Source organism: Dermacentor silvarum, chromosome 1 (genome assembly GCF_013339745.2).
Source record: "Dermacentor silvarum isolate Dsil-2018 chromosome 1, BIME_Dsil_1.4, whole genome shotgun sequence".
In the NCBI taxonomy this organism is placed as follows: domain Eukaryota; kingdom Metazoa; phylum Arthropoda; class Arachnida; order Ixodida; family Ixodidae; genus Dermacentor; species Dermacentor silvarum.
This window is the reverse complement of record NC_051154.1, coordinates 49,271,407-49,292,188: the sequence shown is the minus strand read 5'-3', so window position 1 is coordinate 49,292,188 and position 20,782 is coordinate 49,271,407. Positions and strand designations below refer to the sequence as shown.

The following is a 20,782-nucleotide window of genomic DNA, read 5'->3' as shown; positions in this document are numbered from 1 at the left end:
AGCAGGGTAAGTAAACTTACACAGCAAGTGAGGTGTGGCACCATAAACCTGTAAGTACTACTTTACTTCTCATGGTTTTCAAAAGCAGGCATAAAAAACAAGGAGACAAGCGGGATAATTAAGACAACACCAAGACTCTCTTGTCTTTTTTTTTTTTTCTTTACACCAGCTTTTTGAAATGATTCTTACCAAATTGTTCAGCTTTCCAGTAATTCTACTCTTCTTTTCCACCAGTGTTATATCCTGTCTCCATTTGAACTGCCATTACACTGCATGGTACAAACTGGGTAGAAGCTACACTTGAACCCACTTACAACAGCTCCATTTATAAGAAACTCTGGCTTAGCAAAAACATTCTACGGAGCACTGTCCACAAACAACCCGATTCCTACACCAGCTCAAATGAATGAAACAGACTTCCAGAGCAGCATCATGACTGCATGACACATGTACTGAGATGCACAGAGGACACTCTGCTGGTTCGCCCAACTGAAATTTGCCAAAATTGCACATTTTATGCACAGGTCATTAAAACATTAGCAGTTATTTTGACAATAACCTGTGCATAAAACATTCATACACTAAACCCATATAGAGTAGCATATACAGGAACACTAATATAGAGAGACTTTGCAGCCACCCGGAACCTCTTGTTGTCAAAGACTTCAAAAAAGGTGATAAGCATTAAATGTAATAAAGCGCTGCGATTATGGCAAATCAGTTCTGTAGAATCTCAAGGTGGAGGGCGGTTCATAAAAGGAAAAGTTTGTCATCCACCCGAACGCAGCACAAAGCTACAAACGAAACCCATACGAGTTTCTCAGAAATAAAAGCTTCGCAGTCGAGGAAGAAGTTGTCATGGTCAGGGATTCGAACCCAGGACCAACCCCTTTCTGCGGCAGTCGCTCTACCACCCTGAGCTAATCAGGAGGCTAGCAGATCACCAAGGGCGAATTGACACCTCGACACACAGGGGCACTATGGAATATGGAAAATTAGTTCTGCGGAAACCTTTCTCCACTTTGCAGAATTCATCAGAACCGATTTGCCATACGCGAAGCTTTTCTCTCCGAGAAGCCCATATGGGTTTCCTTTGTAGCTTCATGCTACATTCGGGTGGATGAAAATCTTCCCTTTCAAGCCCTGCGATTAGGAGGAAGCTTTAGCTCGGGGACTCCTATCTAGATACACAGGAAAGGAGAAATCGCTTTTGTCGACAACCACTGCACCAAATTGGCTTGTTGAGGTTCTACTTATGCTAAAACACCCATTTGGTGTTCCTTATTTTAAATTTCATTTATTGAGTTTGCGGGAACTAGTATCCACTAAAGCCTGCGCGCCGAACAGCAGCATCAGCATTGCTTCAAGGGAAGGAGCTGAAGTGGAGTGCAGTATTGACTGGGATCAGCTAGCCGGAATAGGTTACCCGTAAAATAGCGAGGGATTCTGGGATGCGCCGTCTGCTAGCTGTTTCCGGTTCGAGTCAGCGCAGCCGCCGCCACCGCTTCGCCGTTGAAGTCCATTGATGCGATTGCAGTCTGTTCTTCTTTCTGGGGTTTTATGTGCTAAAACCAGTTCTGATCATAAGGCACGCTGTAGTGGAGGGCTCCGGATTAATTTTGACCGCCTGGGGTTCTTTAACATGCACTACAACGCAAGCACACAGGCGTTTTCGCATTTTGCCTCCATCAAAATGCGGCCGCCGTGGCCGGGATTCGATCCCGCGAGCTCGTAGCGGCGCAACGCCTTAGCTAACTGAGCCACTTGCGCTTGCAGTCCGGCTTGTCCCACTCGAAGATTACCGGGTGGCAGGTGCCTAGGCAAAACTATCATCGGCTGTTCAGCCGTTGGCTGCTCAAATTCAAGCGTTAAAGGTGAACGCATGTAACAACTGCCTTGGAGCCACCCTTGCCGCGTCAGCTGTGCACAAGCATCAGAGTAATGGCTGCCACTTTCAAAACTGTAACAAGGCAGAGACCATCCGTGAACAAAAAGAAAATGAATGCACTGTGCCACTTATCAGGCGGCGATTAGCTGTGTAAGGGCCGACACGGAATGATTCCCCAAGATATTTCTCTTCTTTTTTTTTAACACTGACTCAGGCAACCAGAACTATTTCAGTACTTGCATGCACATATAGAGGTACTATGAAACGAGGTTTTACAGCGCAAATTTAAGCGGGAAACAGCGAGATACATACATAATACTCGTAACCAACTAGCCCACCTTAGCTCCTTCAGCACAGATAAAGATAATGCGCAGCCGTAATATAACGGCAATATGGCCATTGTTGACAAAAAAAGCGAGAACGTCCAACTACGTAGCACTTCAAATGAACCTACAGTTTCGACTGAGAAATGCCGTTGACAGCATGCAAAGTTATCATTTTCAGCGTTGGTTGCGCCGTTATACCGACGATATCGGTTTTGAGCTACTATCACAGAGCAGCATGCACCGCTGTAGCCATCGCCTCAGCACCCGATTTTCTAAGTAATGCTTCTATACGCTTGATAATTTATCGGATAACGATAACTTTTTCACCTGTCTGACTGACTCGCAGGCAGAGCAGTCAGTGACGGTGCGTCCAAGCAACGGCAAATGTCGTAGAGCTAAACCTCGCAGAAACAAAAAAAAAAAAAAAAAAAAAAAAGCCCACCGAAACAAAAACCAGAATTCCTTTATGAATAAAAGCATATCCTTGCCTTTCTTGACTCGTCATCATCGAGCCCAGAGTGAACTGAAACCTAGAAATCAGCTGCATGAATGGTACATTTATGGTCGACAAAGCGGACTGAAAGCTTCGCACGACTGACAGCTGAAACCGCGTAGAAAAACATGTGCGCCGGGCATGCCGCCGATGCCGCCTTGTCAGTCGAACCGGAAGCTGCTAGTAGACGACGCGCCCCACAATTCCCTGCGATTGCTCGTTTTACGGGTCACCTATTCAGACCTGGGACTTCTCAACAAGCTGAAATTTCCTTTTAGTGTCACTTTATTGCACTCATGGCAAAAAGAAAGAAAAATGAAAGAGACTGCCATAATTTTTGCACATCAAATTTGTTCCTACACTTGGTTCACTCCTTCGATGTTTGTTGGAGCATGGTACAATTACAATGGCCTTCCCTTACACTAAACACTTGTGCAACATGAAGCAATTCAAAGTGGGTTCAACTGTACCCAAACACAAAACAAATTGTGCATGAGGAGTACGGAGAAGGAAGGGATAAACTAATGCGTGTGCATAGTGCGAATGTGTCAGAATGGCTAGCACCCCTTTTTTTTGCACTTCCACCAAAAGAGTAAGTCAGGATGCAAGGAGAGAAATGCTCGACAATGAACAGCTCTGATTATATTTAACACCCAGAAAAAACTTCTTTGAAATTCACTACATAAAAGACACTAATATTTACAACTTGTTTTCACTCAAAATTGGAAACAGTAAAGAGGCTGACAGAGAAGAATATGAAATGCATGAAAAAGTGAGGCAGCAGCCAATGACGCTAGTTGTAGAGTGCATATTTACACTGCCCAGGACCCCACAGTACTAAACAGCCTATTTACCTTAATGTTAGGCCCTACCAGGGATACTCACAAGTCATTGGCAGCAGCAGCAGCTCTGGTCAGCCAACATTGACGGATGCGGGCAACCTACAAATGAGAAGAGGTGTGCTGCCTGTACAAAATATATTACTAAAAGAATTCCGCAAACTTTGATAAGTGCATCGATCATGCATCACTACATGCTGAAAAGTGCCTCAGCTGCATACAATAGCCACTTCAAAAACGCAGAGGCCACCATGTTTTGAGCAGTGAAGTATTACAGGCTTAGAGCGTTTGAAGGGAATGAAACTGACCTACCACCCTGGTTGCCAATGCATAGGTTATGCCTAGGCTTTGGGTATATAAGTGCTTATTCCTCCTCCAAAGTCTGCACTTTGGTGTTTGAGAAAATGTGAAAGCAGTAATTATTGGGGGCAGGGTATCAAAAGAAAGCAGAGTCCAACAAACAACCCTAGAGAACCAAGTGAGAATGTTCTCAAAGATTATGTTATCGAGGCACACACACTACATTTGCCGTATATGTGGTTTTTCACAGGACAAGGTGACAAATGCGACCAATGGGACTTTGCAACATAATTTGATTAGCCTTTGCTCAACCAAATTGAAGTCTGTCAGCAGAATTCAACGAATGATGAAGAAAACGATCTTATGTGCTTTGGCCTGTCTATATAAAGTGTCATGAGAACAGCCTGCTAGATGTTGTGGAGCATAAAGACAGAGGAACAAAGCATATAATGTCAACAAAACAAATGCTCAACTTCAATAGTTCTTTGAATTTCAAAACTGCTTTCATCTAAGTTCATTTACAGGTAGAATTGAGCATTGTACAGCAAATGCTTGCTAGTTCTAGTTATAGCAAGTGTGATTATAAAAGCTATTCTTCTTCACTATTCATTTGAGCCAAAATTTGCACTCATGAAAAGAGAGATTACATATCCATATTTCCAACATAACACTACAAGGCTCTTTCATTTGTCTACAAATTTGGTGTTCATTTACTGATCTGTGGACATGTAAATATTATACGGGTGTCACCAGGTACACTTTCGATCACGATCGAGTCCAATCAGGATTGAATTTCTTGGTCGGGATTGGCTCCTATGCACAAGCTGTGGGAGGGAGCCAATCGTGACCAAGAATTCCGACCAAGATTGGGCTCGATCACTGCCAAAGTGGCCATGTGACTGTGGTATTATATTTATGCTCCCCTTTCCCCCTTGTTTTTTTTGCTTGTGTGCCTTATAAATTGCTGAATATCTATTCTCCGTGCTAACCTATAGACTTCTCGCACAACTCTGCACAGAGTTCTCCAAGCTTGTATACACAGCCTTTATGAAGGCCGTTATGTTACAAAATTTGTATTAGTGTTAAGGTGTTTACTTGATGGAACTAGGAGCAGCGCAGCGGCGACAGTCTAAGCGGGGCACGGACTCCGAGCACAAGCGGCATTCCCGAGCAATGCGCTGAAGAGGACAAACCCCTAGAAAGCGCTGGAGAGGACGACCCACCATACTATTCCAATCCTTAACTACAATTACCCCCGGGAACGAAAAGGGAGCCACCCGGCGACCTAACAGCTTGTCACATGAGTGGGTCATAGTAAGTCTTGAGAGAGATTGTGGTTGTGAAGAGGAAGAGGCACTATTTTCTGCAGCCCTTTAGGGAGCACAACTCAGCGCCTTGGGGAAGGGGCAGGGAATGTAAAGAAGAAAAGAGAAAGAAAAGAGAGAGAAGGTCTTGAGGCACTCGATGTTGACAATGTCTCGTCCACGACGGCGCATGTTCGAAAACGGTTCAACGGATTCGATCACGTAATTGGGCGGAGATGTACGTTCGACGACACTGTAGGGGCCTTTATACTTGGGCAGTAGTTTCAAAGAGAGACCAGGTGCAGTGGAAGGAACCGAGAGAGACAAAAGCGCTCCAGGGAGGAACGTGGGCGCGGAAGTGGTGTCACTGCGAATACTGCTCTGGCATTCTTGGTCGTTTGAAGTAAAGGCCCACGCGAGATCGCGACACTCTTTGGTATCCCTGGCTGTGGCAGAAATAAGCACACACTCAGATGCATCCGGCTTGTATGGAAGGATTGTGTCGATTGTGTGCGACGGATGCCGGTCGTACAATAAGAAAAAAAAAAAAAAGGTGAAAAGCCAGTGTTGCTCTGCGTAGTGGTATTGTAGGGGTAGGTTACGAAAGGCAGAATGACATACCAATTTGTGTGGTCGGAGGCTACATACATTGTGAGCATGTCGCCGAGCGTACGATTAAAGCGTTTTGCGAGGTCATTGGACTGCAGGTGGTGAGCAGTAGTTGTGCAGTGCACAACGTGGAGCTCTGTGAGGATGGCTTTGACGACTTCTGACAAGACACGTCAGAGATTGCTGAGCAACTCCTGTAGTGGACCATGAAGCAGTACGAATCGGCAAAGCAGGAAGGAGGCAACATCAAGTGCTGTAGCCGCTGGAGGGTGGCAGTTTCAGCGTATTGCATGAGGTGGTAAACAGCCACGATGGCCCAGCGGTTACCAGCCAATGTCAGGTGAAGTGAATCATACAAATCGATGCCGACGCGCCCGAACCACCGGGTAAGGCAAGGTAAAGGTTGCAGACCGGCGGGCGAGAGGCGCGGTTAGCATTTCCGGCGCTGACAATCAGGGCAAGAGCGAACAAACTTCTGAACGTAGCTGTACATCCCTCGCCAGTAGTACCGCTGTCGAATGTGCTGGTAAGTTTTGAATACTCCAGAGTGTGCACACTGTGGACGAGAATAGAATGATGAGCATATTTCAGAATGCAGACTGCGGGGGCTACTACTAGCAACAACTGGTGGCCATCGGCAGTGCAACTGCGTCGGTGAAGTAGGTCGTCACGAATGGCGAAATGGTGGGCTTGACGACGCAACGCACGAGCGGTTGGTTGTGCCGATGGATCAGAGAGCAAGTCTGTCAGTTAGGCGATCCAGTGGTCCTTGCGCTGTTTGGAAGCAATGGTGTGAAGGTCGATGGAAGAAACAGCAAGCTCGGATACTGAGCAGCGGGCATTGTCGTCGGGCAAGGGCGAGCGCAAGAGGGCGTCGGCGTCAGAGTGCTGACATCCGCTATGGTAGAGCATGCGAATGATGTAGTCCTGCAGGCGATGCGTTTAACAGGAGAGGCTGCCTGAGGGGTCTTTCAGTGATGACAACCAACAAAGTGCGTGGTGGTTTGTGACGACGTCAAAAAGGCGGCCATACAAATATGGCTGGAACTTGGCAAGATCCCAGATGATCGCCAAACATTTTTTTTTCCGTCACGGTGTAGTTACTCTCTGCTTTCGTAAGCGTGCGACTTGCATAAGTTACAATGTATTCAGAAAACCCGTGTTTGCGTTGCGCAAGGACTGTGCCGAGGCCAACACCGCTGGCATCTGTGTGCACCCCTGTAGGGGTCGTCGGGTCGTAGTGGCGCAAAATTGGAGGTGACATCAGCAAACGACGCAGGATTGTGAACACCTCATCACACTCTGACGACCACGAAGTGAGGGGCCCACTGCTTCCAAGGAGCTTCATCAAGGGCAATATGATGGTGGTGAAGTTTCGAATGTAGAGTCTGCAGTAGGAACACAGACCCACAAAACTGTGCAGGTCTACGACGGATGTAGGTTTTGGGGAATTCGCCGATGGCCCGATGTTGGCTGGATCGGGGAGAATTCCATCCTTGGAGACGACGTAACCTAGTATGGTCAGCTGCTGCGCTGCAAATCGACACTTCTTTAAATTTAGTTGTAGGCCGGCGTTTCTCAAGCACGGCAAAACGCACCGGAGGCGCTGAAGGTGCGTGGGGAATTCCGGAGTGAAAACGACGACGTCGTCAAGGTAGCACAAGTTGCGCATTTCAAGTTAAGCAGAAGAATATCTATCATGCATTCAAAAGTTGCAGGCGCATTACAAAGTCCAAACGGCATGACGTTCAATTCGTACAAGCCGCCGGGCGTGACGAAAGCTGTCTTCGGTCGATTGTCGTCTGCCATGGGTACTTGCCAATACCCCAAGAGCAGATCGAGAAACAAGAATTCTGCTCCTTGTATGCTGTCAATGGCGTCAATTCGCGGTAGTGGGTAAACGTCCTTGCGAGTAATCTTGTTGAAGTGCCGATAGTCCACACAGAACCGTACAGAACCGTCTTTTTTTTTTCGCAACAAGGACGACCGGCGATGCCCATGGACTGTTCAATCACTTCGCGTCAAAGCATGTCGTCAACTTGGTCATTAATTACACGATGTCCTGTGGGAAATACGTGGTACGGGCATTGCCACAGTGGCGGTTGGGAGCCAGTGTGAATGCGATACGTAACAATGGACGTCCGGCCCAGTGAAGGTTGCCCGACGTCGAAAGAACGAAATTTTTCTAACAGGCACAGAAGCTGAGAAAGTTGGAGACTGGCGTAAAGTTATCAGCAATGGAGGAACCAAAAACATCACCGGGCAACAGATCAGACGTAGAAATAGCACCGAGTGTACTGTAAGGGGCGCAGTGCATGTCATCGAGCACGTCCGTAACTTGCGCGGCTTCGATGGCTTCCACGTTGCAAAGACATTCCCCTCGCAGCAGCGTCACAGTGCATGGGGACGGGTTGCTAATATAGCGCTGGAGCCCTCAGCGATTTCTACGGTCACAAAGGTAGCAGCAGACCTTTTCCAAGTGCAAAAGTGGTCAGATGGGAGAAAGTAGGGTAGCAGCGTCAGAGAGGCTGCTGCAGTAGACGGACACAACCGTGGAGGAGTTCAGGGGGGACTTTGGTGTCGTGTTCCACGAGTAGCTTTTTCAAAGCCGAAGGCCAGCATCAAGTCTGACAACGGCAAGTTCTATTTCGGCACGTGTGCAGTAAATCCCAGCATTGTGGCGGGAGAGAAAATCTCAGCCTAAGATAAGGTCATGCGAGCATGAGGAAATTATGATGAATTAGATGGCATATAGAACGTCCTGAATGACAACACGAGAGGTGCACGCAGCTATGGGGTGAATACACTGGGCGCTGGCTGTATGGAGGGATAGTCCAGAAAGTGGCGTCGTCACTTTTCGAAGCAAACGGCTAAGTTTCGCGACCATAACAGATATGGCAGCTTCAGTGTCCACAAACGCAGTAAAGTGAATACGCAGCACTTGCCCCTGGACTGCGACGACTAGATTTCCTCTTCTCGAACAACGGGACGAGGCCGCATCGGTGATAGTGAGCAACGACGTGGGGAAGGTGAACGGCGAGTGATGGGTCTCGGCCGTACTGACGGTGACGAGTCAGAAGGCAGGTCAGAATATGGGCAGGGAGAACCGACAATACAATTTGTTGGGTATGATGAGGGCGCTAGAAGGCTGCATGCAATTGCAAAAGCGTGCCACGTGGCCGGCGCAGCCGCACGCAAAGCATGTTGGTCAATTGTCCAATTTGCGCCACATATTCGCAGTGGCAGGTCTCATCCACGTCACAGGAGGCATTGTACAGGGCGGCTGGAAGAAAGGTTGCGCGGCGGGCTGCGGTTGGGGTCCAGACACGACATCGGCGTAGCTGAGAGACGCACATTGCGGAAGTGGTTGGGGCCTGGCAACAACATTGGCGTAGCTGAGTGGTGCAGGTGCACGGATCTACGGTGGCTAGAAGGGGGAGGTGAGAGCAACGGCGGCGGCGGAGTGTTGCAAGCAATCATGACAGCAGCGGCGGCGCTGTAGTCGCCAGCAAGATCGCTCCCCGGGCGCGAAGGCACGGCGGTGGTTTTGAAGCGGGCGTTTTTGTTCGCAATTAGCGGTCGCATATTTGACATAATTAACGTTCAGCTAATGCATATCGTACCTTGTTAGTAGAGGAGACAATAAATGACTAGCAGCTATCCTGTGACGAGTGGTTAAGTGTTAAAGATGCATTAGATTCGGGCACGTCACGGCCGGCACAAATATTTTTCGTTGGTCTCGGTCGCACGCGTTCTACGTGCTTTCCCGAATCGTCGGGAGTGAAAAAAAAAAAATAATTTCGGCTAATGCGAAGAATATTATGCTAGTGGTGTGCGTAAGAAAAGCTGCACCGATTTCTAGGCTCGCAGTGAAGAGCTCCTTAAGTCATATTACTGCGACGCACAGCATCCTGCTCGTCTAATTGGTTAATACTAATATATGATGCTTTCGAAATCATTGCACATAGGAGTTACGTAAACAAACTTATTTTAGTCACCAATGTGATGAACTAGAACGGTAGGGACAAAGAAGAATACGCAAAAGGACGACAGACAGCAGTTGATTATATGATCCAATGTACAGGTTGTCCCAACTATGATGCAACAAGATTTAAAAATATGCAAATGCCCCGTAGCCGTACAGAACCAAGGCAATGTTGTTTGCCGTCGCTTGTAGATTGTAGATTTTCGCATTCTGCCTAATTACATAATTAGTCTTAATAAATATTCAACTTATCAAAAAATAATATTAGATGAAAAGTGTCAATGTGAAAATTGTACAGCAACTTGAAAAACTACAGATGCAGCTTTCTGTTGCTCAATACGTGCTACATAAAAGTGTTTTTCCGAGCGTGAAAGAAGCCAGCGATTACACGCAAAGTGCCTCGAGTGGCCAGTCACGCGGCAATGTTGCGTGTATTCGCGGGATTCTTTCACGCTCTGAAAAACACTTTTATGTAGCACGTATTGAGCAACAGAAAGCTACATCGGTAGTTTTTCAAGTTGCTCTAGAATTTTCACATTGACACTTTTCATCTAATTATAATATTCGAGAAGTTGATTAATTAAGACTAATTATGTAATTAGGCACAATGCAAAAAATAATCAGAGTATCTACAAGCGACGGCAAACAACATTGCCTTGGTTCTGTCCAGCTACGGGGCATTAGGATATTTTTCTTGTTGCACGATAGTTGGGACACCTAGTAGATGATTCAACTGGGGTTCGAAGTGCAGCTCGCAGATCGTCGAAGTCCTGTCTAAGGCCTTGTATGCACGGGGCACGGGCCGCTGCCACGCTTTAAGTGCCTCACCGTCATCAGGCAGCGAGAACGGGGATGTTTTTTTTTTCCTGCTTTTCTAGCAGAAACATAGCCTGTTGTGCAGCCCGGCACAAAACAGTGCGTCTGTTGTTTCATGCGAGTTGCCGTGGCTTCTTACGGCATGGCAACATGTAGAAATATTGTCACCACAAGGAGGCACAACTGCACAGCGTGAATGTGAACAGAAATGAGCCGTGGAGCTAAAAGAACCGAACAGAACCATGCAAACCGAGAGCACTCGCTAGCTCTGTCAGCAGCCAAACTACAGCATAGGCATCTAAGCGTCGACGCGCGCGCCAGCACTTGGCAATCATGAATCACTGCAACACGCGCCGCGCTCTCCGATGGCTGCGTTGCTCCCACCTACCCTTCTAGCCACCGTAACGGATCTGTGGGGCACAGAGTGATGACTTCAGCCACAAAGCAAGGATTCTCGGAGAGCAACATGTTGAAGGTGTCGTCTTCTATTCCTTTCAGCACATTACTGATCTGATCAGACTCCACCATCGTCGAGTTTACTTTCTTGCATAGGTCAAGAATGTCTTCAAGATAACTGGTGAACGATTCACCCAGCTACTGATCACGTGCCCGCAAACGCTGCTCAGCACGCCAGCTTACGAACAGCGGGGCGACCAAATACATCTGCAAGGGCAGTCTTGAAGGTGAACAATGTTGTGAAATCTGCTTCGTGGTTGTTATACCATAGGCTGGTGACACCCGCGAGGTAGAACAGCACATTGTTCAGTTTGGCTGGTTCGTCCCACTTGTTACACAAGCTTACCCTCTCGTATGTTGTGAGCCAGTTCGCCACATCAGTGTCATCTGTGCCAGTGAAGATGACAGGGTCGCGGTGACGAGGCACACCAGGATACACGGTCGGTGCAGGAGGAGGTGGTTTCTGGGAGGTGTGCCGAGGCATGGTTGATGGCAGGGTACGAGATCGAAAGTTCCAGGGTCGGTGTTTTGAGGGCACAGCCTGCTCCACCAATTGTTAAGGTGTTTATGTGATGGAACTAGGAGCAGCACAGCGGCGACATTCTGGGCGGGGCACGAACTCCGAGCACGAGCAGCATTCCCGAGCAAAGCGCTGGAGAGGACGACCCACTATACTGTTCTAATCCTTCACTACATTACGATTATTTTTTACCTATTCGTTTGACACCCCGAAAATTCACGATTACCATTCATTTATGCCTTTTTTATCGTAGCATTTTTTGGAATAAATGAAGAAGAGGAATTTCACTGTGTTAACCCCTTAAGTGCTCTATCTTTTTGACAATTTCCGAACCAAAAGTGCCTATTTTTTTTATTGCTGATTTCGAATCCGATTGTTCTAAAAAGCAGCTAGCCGATGTTGAAAAAATATTTGCACCACATACTTAGTCAAATCAACACAATAAAGTTTATTTCGGAACAATACATAGGAGACCAGCTGCCTGCTGCTAATATAAATAAAAACCTTATAAAAAACAGTTGCAGACGTCACATATTTGTTTCCTTGTGTAGGCTAAGTACCCTTGGGCTATTTCACTCGGGAAGCTTCGGGACTGTGTGGAAAATTTCGAAACATGGAATAACGCAAAGCGGCTTGTTGCAGCTCCTGCACCAAAAGTGAGTTTCTTTTCTCAACTTTTTACCATTTTCTCCTCGCTTCCGACAGCAAATGAAGCATTTTCTTGTTGGCGCTGCTTTGGTTTCGCTTGGCGGGATGTAAGAAGCAAAGTGCCGTTCCTTGAGACGCACAGCGTCAAGCACATCAGACGGTCGGCCGCGCTTTGTCTTTTTTGAAGGATCAAGGTACCTAGTCAGGATCGCCTCAATTAGGGCGAGGCGGTAGTCAAGGTGGCTCATCTTCCCTCCGTCTTTTTGGTACAAGACAAAAGAGTTAAACGTCGCTTCATCGATCAAGTGTCGAAAGATCTTCTTGTAGTAGATCTTCTGCCGTTTTCTAGGGACAGGGTAGTCGGACAGCATCTGATCTGACTTGTCCACACCGCCCATCGTGTGATTATAATCACGCACAATGCTGGACTTTGCGATGTCTCGCCCTTTAGAATCTTTGAAGTCTCCATGCTTGCAGTGTGCACTGTGCTCATGACGGAGACTACTTTTTTTGTCTCGCCATTGGAGAGCAATACATTTACCGCGCTGGTAGGCTTGCACCTCTCCCTTCTTCAGCTTCTTCGTCTGGAAATCTGGAGGCATGTCTTTTCTGTTTGGTCTCACGGTGCCATACACATCCGTGCGGTGCTGGATGAGGAGGTCGACGAGTTCTGGCGAAGTATAGAAGTTGTCTATCGTCAGGCAGTACCCCTTGCCTAGCAAAGGCTCGATGAGCTTCATAACAACTTTGGTGCCCATTGGTGAACAAGGTTGAAGATTTGCTGGCGTGCCTAGATATGTGCCTTTTGCTGTATAGATCAAGACATCCCACACATATCCCGAAGATTCCTCACAAAGCAAGAAAAATTTCAAGCCAAATCTTGCTCTTTTGAGCGGGATGTATTGCACCCATCCAAGTCTTCCTTTGAAGAGCATTAGACTTTCGTCTATTGATATGTCTCTTTCTGGTATATATGCCGAACGGTAGTTCAACAATCGCTCCAAAAATGGCCATATCTTGCACAGCTTCGGCTGTGGATGGCTACTAAGATCGGTGATGCTGGCATTGTCCACAAAGTGCAACATTCGCATAATTAGCAGAAACCGGTGGCAGGACATAACCTCTCCGAAAACAGGTGTAGACAACAGCTTGTTCTTGGACCAGTACCACTGCTGTCGAGGCTTGCGAGCTATTCCCTGCAGTAACAGGAGTGCAAGGAATACCCACATCTCTTCCTTTGTAACCGGCACCCATTTTTTGAGGCGGGAGTGTTCACTCGGAGGAGAGCGTTTCAACTTTTCAACCGCTTTGCAATTGGTTTCGTCTACCACTAGTGATACGAGTTCATCGTCCAGAAACTGCTGAATATATTCCATAAGGTCATCTGACGATGACAAGTTGAAAGTCTTGCCTGGAATGGCCAAGAAGGGAAAGGGAGGAGGCTTCACAGGAGGATTGTCCACATCAAGCAGGGTCCACTGGCGAGCACTCGCGATGTTCGCTTCCGAGCTGTCTTCATCATCACCGGAGGAGCTGCTCATCACCGTCATCGCTGTCATCACTTCCGGCGGACACAAGATAAACATCTGTATCCGAATCATCATCACTCGAAGAAGATGACAAAAATGAAAAGCTTCTTTTTCGCGTTGACGGACCAGCTATGCATGGGTCGCCACCACCGCACGCCATCTTTTCATACAAAAACCGCGCTCCTACCGCAGAACAAAACTAAATCATCGAGTAAATGCTGCCACCTGGCGGATTACACGCAATTTAAGCCGTAGACGAGCGCTTCTCGTCCAGAACGCTAGAGGGGTGTACCTATTCCGCTAGGACGAGCTCTGCTCGTCCAAAGCATTTAAGGGGTTAAATGCACTGCAGTGAGAAAGATACCGTGTACACAACTGCACTTTTTTTTTTTTTTGCAATCTTGACGAGGTGTGGCCCTCAAAGTGGGTTGGCCATTTTTATCCAATTTTTCTGGCTGCGCATAATTCCTGTGGTCACTTTCTACCAAATGAGTGAATGTGATTGTTTTCATAATACAATTTGCGAGTTCCTCTTTCTGTATGGACTGACATAAGCATTTATTTTTGTCATTGCCGAAGTTGCAGCTGACTGCATGCTTAACCCTGCAGCTCGGTACACGCCACATTCTTAAGCTTGCATGCAGCATTGTATGCACTCGAAACGCTTTCTTCTAGTACCTGCATGCGCAAATATGGCAGGTCGGTTTAGCGCGAACCAGGACAGAACTTTTTTTTTTTTATTTTTTTTTTTTCAACTCTATTTTCGGCTGCCAAGTTGACAGTGCAGCTCTTACATGAGTGCAGTCTTTACACACCCCTTGGGTGCAAATATTTGGAGGCCAAAACTGTCTTAAAACCTTCCCTCTTTTTACTGATGGATGTTTAGTTAAAATACGAATCACAAGCCTAGTTATGTCCGGTATAGAAAAGTGTACACGATGCCTACAATAATGATGATTGCCATAAAAGCCCACTTTACATCCAACATAAAGCCTACTTTAGCAATGTCACAGTTAAGCAAGGGCAATTAAATGTTGTACATATGCCTACTTTTGGTTTTGAGAATGCAGTGCAAACTGCAAGGTTGAGGGCTGTCAAAGGCATGAATATGCAACTTTTGAAGTGGCCCAGCCAAACTTCAGACACGCATCTGTCCCTTTCCTACAAAAGAACATTACCTGCATGAAAACATTACTGCTTGACAAAGATCCAAGTAACTTCCCTTCCATAGCCCAGTTATCAAGAGGGAGAGATTAGACTAGAAAAATGTGGATACTGGCATCCTTTGTGAAAGATACCAAAATTATGGGTCAATAACGATCGCAAGTTCCTGAAACATGGGCAATTTGATATGGCAAAACCTACATTACGTAAGGTCTCTGGTGTGTGGGGGTACACTCTGCGTGAGGCTAGGGCTGAAGACAAGCTCCGGATGTAGCCACAAACAGTCGTTCCGTCGTACTCCCCAACCCGTAGCATGTGCAATCGCAGCTACGTAGGGAAGATGAGCGCTTGTGCTCCCCACAGGTGACAATGGAAGCGTTGCTTAGGGGAATGACCATGTGCATACTTGCACAAAGAGGCAAGCAGCAATGTGTGCCTCACTCTTTTATCAGCATCATCTGGACAAGCACGTTGTTTTGTGCAACTGGCATCAGTCTGATGACAAAGCGACCAACGTGAAAGAAAAAGAAAGAAACAAAGAGTTCGCAATTTTTTTTTTTTTTTTTAGGATTTGTAGCCTCACCTGGTTAAGAAAGCAGCACTGCTTGGCTTCTTCCAGTTGTATTCTGAGAGTTTCCTAAAGAGAAAACAGACAAGTGCTCATCAATTCGATGAGTAACTAACCCAACACTGCGGCAAGGAAACTGCTCAAACCGCAAGTCAATGTGAAAATCTTTACAAACACTGCAGCACCTCATACACGCAATAATTACTTCAGAAAAGAAAGTGGCATCGGCAAAAGCTGGAAACTATTGGATGGTAGCCCCCCACACTGCCTTGCAACACTTGAAAATCCAAGTTACACACATTGAAGTGAGGTATAAGTGCACAAGGCTGATGTATAAAGCTACCCTCTTAAATAATGGTGCTATTACAGAAGTAAAATGGCTGTTCTGTAAATATCACAATGAGGTTTTGTTGCTTTTTGCATCAGCTCACCCAGCACATGAAAATAATAAACATCTAGATTGATTACTTGCTCCCGTAAACAGCATCATATGACAATGCATAAAAACATTTCCAAAGCACCTTCTAAATGAGAACTACAGAATGCTCACAGTTGATAACAGTGACAGAGAACTTTGCCACATGAGCAATTGCTCACACAAGCAGGGATCGCACATTGGCTTTCCCCACACGAAGCACTGCTCTTGTGGTGACAATTAAAGGTACCATACACTGCATAAAAAAGTTTATTCAGTTAAGCACAATACAAAATCAAGCAATAGTTTGTTGTAGGACATATTAATGCACTTTATAGTTAACCAGGTGAACAGAAATGTAAAAATATGAATACGGCACTCACAGACTTTAATATAGAAAGATACTGATTGAGTTGATGACGCAGTGCTGGTTAGCTGTGGGCCTGTACAAAAGCATAAGCAATGGAAGTGTTCTACATTTCATGCTTACAATAAACTGCAGAACAAACAAAAAAGAGGAAATTAAACAGCTGAGCATACAATGTCCATAACAGCATAACAAAGCCCATGTGCACAGACTGCATAAAGAGGCAAGCAACTGTGGGCGAATGCAATATACTTGCACTAGAGACTGGACAGTTCTATGGATCAGAATTGGTGCGATGGTACTCAACTAATCAAAAATGCATAACCTGCACTGAAGTTTACACACTACCCCAACAGTAGGCTCATCATAGTTCCTACATCAATGTACCTACCAACCCCACACAACACTTAAGCGTACAGTTTAGCCTTAACAAACAAGACATGAAGGAGGCAAAAACCCATGGCTGCCACTAGCATGACAGCCATGTGATGTGCTGCCTCCTTCATATCCCATTTGTAAATTAGGCAGAATGCTACAGTAATTAAAAACCAATTACCTCAGATGAAACAGTAAAATGCTATTGCATGACTAGTGCATGTTAACAGTGTTCATTCTTTGGCTGAAACACTGGCTATGATAACCCTATCACACCATACACCAAAGTTCAAGTTATCACACTGCTTTAAAGCCACTTCTATGTGCACATGTCAGAGACATGGTGTGGCAACAGTGGTGATAACAGAGGCAAAGACATAAATAACATTTCACCTCTTACTTCATAGCCTGATCTGCAGTTTCACATAACTTCTCTACCAGAAATTTCAAAACTCTTACTGCAATTCACAAGGAACAAAGGACATGCAACAAATGCTCAAACAAAGCAAAAGCAAAATGTAAGAAAGTGTGTCTGCCTTTTACATACATTATATATATATATATATATATATATATATATATATATATATATATATATGCTTAACAACTTTCTTCATACCTTAAGTGTATTTCTTGACAGATAAGTGGAAAAGAAGATTATAAAAGGCAAGTCGTTTTAAGAAAGCACAATATAAAAATGAGTTTTCCTAGTCCAGTGCATTAAAATTTTCTTGAACAAGTTCAATAATAAATATTGTTGCAGGCACCTCTAACATTCAAACACAATGCCACAAATTCATAAGCACATAACCTAGCACTCTGCATGAAACATTGGTGCATAAACTAGAAAAGGAATGTTAATGCAAAGCTCTACAGTAAGAAGAAATTTCACCGCAATATGCAATTGCTAAATCCATATAAAGAAAACAAGCAAAAGTAATTAGGATGCACAACACAACAAACTTTTGCAGTAATGCAACCAAGAGAAAGTAGAACCTGTAATGAACTACGATGAGCCATGGGCACTGGAATGAGCTAACAATTTCTGCAATTTGAGGATTGCACAACAGCCACCACACCAACTAAGAACCAGAGCATAAATTTTAGCATTTAGATTTTTCAGGTAGGTCAGTGAAAGTGACCAGTTCAACTACAATACTATTCAATTCCCAGCAAGTAACAGTTGGTAGTGGGTTATTTCAAAAAACAACAGGTCGCAAATTTTTACCACATACAAAATGTTATTGACCACCTCAAAATCACACAATTTCTTTAACACACTTTTTAACATGAAATTCAATGCACTGGAGAATACCGTCTGGTGGCTCAAAAAAAATTATATTGTTTTGCTTAGTTTCAAACTAAGCAAGTTCGCGAACTTTTTACACTTTATAAGCCTTGTCAGCCACTGAATCGCTGCTCTCGAGATTCAGAAACTAAACTTTTGATTGCTGGCACATGCCAAGCTCGGTAATTTGGATTCTGCAAGTGGTTTCTCGTCAGTGCCAAGTTCGGGAGGCAAATGCAGTCTTTCAATCAGAAACTTCTTACTTCTCTGATGAAACAGAAAGTCACATTCCGGCATGCGAATGCCTAGTGACGACAGACGACACAGCTTGACGATTTGCAGAAGTCCATGGTAATTTTTGTACAACGGGTTGGCACCTCGCTCGTGGTCATCAAACGCCTGGATCTTGAGTACGATGTCTGCCAAACGGCGGCAACGCCGGAGAACGCTCGGATGCGTTCTTGTAATAACTGCCGGAACTGTAACAAACACACTGACTGGCTCCCCTCTAATTACCGCTTTTAACGCGTGAAGGAAGGAGGTAAACCCCGCTACTGAACCCCATGTCGGAGAACAAAGCCCCTGCAGGGCGATCCTAACTGCAAAATGCGACAGGTTCTCCTCTGCTTTTGCTTTGTCAACAAGTGTGCTCACACCAGCGAGCACAGACGCGTAATTCGGCTCTACAGCAGCACCAGCGTGTCGATTTGCCGTTTTTACCCATTTTTCGCAAGGGTCGAACGTGACTACACAAGCACCGGCGAGCTTTGAGCTTTCGATTCGAGCAGAAAAGTCGAAAACGTGGTCCAGTTCTTCGTAGTCCAGAAGGGAGTCTTGCTTTGCCATACGTTCGTAGCGGAACGCTATCTTCAAGTCGCCATCACTCGTGATAGACGCTGGAGCATGTTGCGCCGCACTGTCAGCAGCCGCCTGAAGTGCTTTCGGTAGTTCGCGAAGAAACTTTGTCGGTTCAACGTCTCCGCTAGCAAAATAAATGTGGTGCTGCTGCTCAATTCCTTCTGCGACGTAGTACTTGAGCAACTGCCCGCAGTACGTACCGAAAGCGTCCTCCTCCACCAGCAGAATGCCCCCAAGAGGCAAGCCGCCACCAAGAATATAATCTAAAGCAGAAACACCACACGACAGCACTGTCTCTGCAGTATGAGGTGACAACTTCGTACCCGCAATGCCACGATTAGAAGGTCTCGTGCTCTTCTGGAAGCTACTGCTCATTTCCGCCGCAGCTTAGAAGCCGTAACTATAACGAGATCAAACCATCCGAACCAGACAAGGTTGCCGCGATCTTGTGCGTATGGAATATTAACACTGCGCACTTCGCAGCATGCGCTAAACTACTCGTAAGCGGCAACAATCAATGTGATATGGCCAAAATATGCACTCCAATTTGAATTCTCAACACGAGATCCTTTGTACTAGTTACTTACAGCTACACGCAGGGCTTGGCTTCCTTGACTGTAAGCGCCATCTCACGTCGGATGCAGACCCTGAAAACGTAAAACCCCTATATATATATGGGGGATTTATGAAGACGACGACTGGTGCGCCACGCCTCGAGCGAGGTATTGTATTATCATATTAGAGATATTATTAGTGTACTAGAATTCTAGTACACCCTGGTATTATTACTTGTTACTTTATGCAGGTTGTACCAGTAGTACAACCGGTGGTACTATTACATCGAGTCAGTTTCTCGATGTCCTCCTCCAGTGGCGGGGGAGGAGGACATCGATACACTCTAGATTGAGACTAGACAAGGCGACATCTGGTCAGAACTTCTAGAATTATCGCAACAGTTTAAGATATAATAAATTACAAGCAACATAATTGCCATAAAGCGAGAAATCCGTACACGGACTCTCGATTTTGTCGCCGCAGAGCACCATTCCTCCATGCTTGCTGCTTGTAACAGCACAGGGGCCGTATTCTGAAACGTTCCACATCGGCGAAATTGCTTTTTCGCTTTCAGGCGCGCGCTGATTGGCTGGTTGAGCAAAATTGAATGACGTCGGCCTCAACCATCCCATCAAATCATCCAATTTTGCTAAAACAGCCAATCATCGCGCGCCTGAAAGCGAAAAAGAAATTTCGCTGAAGTGGAACGTTTCAGAATACGGCCCCAGATAACGGTATGCCACTGCTGGCTACACGAAGCGTTCGCGTGCCAAGGCTAGCTACGTGACGTAATGCTCCCTCCTATATTTTTCTTCCTCCATGTATCCTACCAGATCCTACTAAAGCAGCTCTTGCGCGCTTCGGCGCCATCTAGCGCCGCCGCCGCGAAGCTTGCGCGTGGCCTCCAAAATGCATGGCGCGCCGGCGCGTGCGAATGCTCAAGGCCAAAGTACACGTACGCTTGACGGCACGCGAAAGCTCACGCCGGCGCACCAGATTCGCGCTTTGACGCGGACGATCTGTCCCGCACCATCTGCGCATGCGTAGGCGCGCCTGCCGGCGTACGTGTAGTTTGGTCTTTAGAAACGCTCATGTGACAACCGGGCTCCTCTATCGCGCTTCTTTCTGGACACGCTGCGTCAGCTAGTGGCACTGCCGAGAAGTCCACGCGTGGCGTTCGAGACGAGAAGCGCGGCGCACTGGCGCCTGTGAATGCTGAGAATTGTTCGCTCGCTTTCCGCACACTCAGTGGCACGCACCAAGTTGGAAAGAGGTTCATTGAACAGCGGCACATACCCAGTGTATTTGTGGCGCACAGAAATGAAGAAAAAAAAAAAAAGTGCATTTGTGGTGCAGCCTGCTAAAGCGTCGTGTTGCTGTCCTTGAGGAACCCTCGTGATGTAGGTTGGATTACTCCGAGCATCGCATAAATAAGGGATCTTTTTCGTCATTCTAGAGCGGCACATTGCCAGTGGCGCA

The 20,782-nt window shown here is 46.2% G+C and overlaps 2 protein-coding genes across 10 annotated transcripts in view; both read right to left on the bottom strand.

Annotated features, from left to right (window-relative positions):
* The window catches only part of LOC119462486 (elongator complex protein 4-like), a 71,906-nt gene extending 52,509 nt beyond the window's left edge, over window positions 1-19,397 (bottom strand). For 3 of the 9 annotated variants that reach the window (XM_049667746.1, XM_049667751.1, XM_049667757.1), the window contains exons 1-3: window positions 16,244-19,329; window positions 15,461-15,514; window positions 3,593-3,648 (exon numbers count right to left, since the gene is read on the bottom strand). In XM_049667746.1, coding sequence (XP_049523703.1) covers window positions 18,032-19,123 — 1,092 coding nt within the window. In that variant the 5' untranslated portion in view covers window positions 19,124-19,329 and the 3' untranslated portion in view covers window positions 3,593-3,648; window positions 15,461-15,514; window positions 16,244-18,031. The other 6 variants (XM_049667726.1, XM_049667718.1, XM_049667737.1 and 3 more) reach the window with 4 other exon arrangements.
* On the bottom strand, window positions 6,510-13,734 carry LOC119437490 (piggyBac transposable element-derived protein 4-like). The gene is made up of 3 exons (XM_037704530.1): window positions 12,325-13,734; window positions 11,363-11,557; window positions 6,510-6,686 (listed from the first exon to the last, which is right to left on the bottom strand). Exons 1-3 carry the CDS (start codon window positions 13,732-13,734, stop codon window positions 6,510-6,512), a joined length of 1,782 nt encoding a protein of 593 aa, XP_037560458.1.
* Window positions 19,398-20,782: the final 1,385 nt, after the last annotated feature.

Excerpts from the sequence above, each read along its gene's own strand:
- LOC119437490 (XM_037704530.1), bottom strand. The coding sequence starts at position 13,734 with ATGACGGTGATGAGCAGCTCCTCCGGTGATGATGAAGACAGCTCGGAA. Across the intron at positions 11,558-12,324 it reads CGTCTGATGTGCTTGACGCT|GCTGTGCCCTCAAAACACCG; the intron begins GTGCGTCTCAAG and ends TTGGTGGAGCAG. Across the intron at positions 6,687-11,362 it reads GGCTCACAACATACGAGAGG|GACTACATCATTCGCATGCT; the intron begins GTAAGCTTGTGT and ends CATCGCCTGCAG.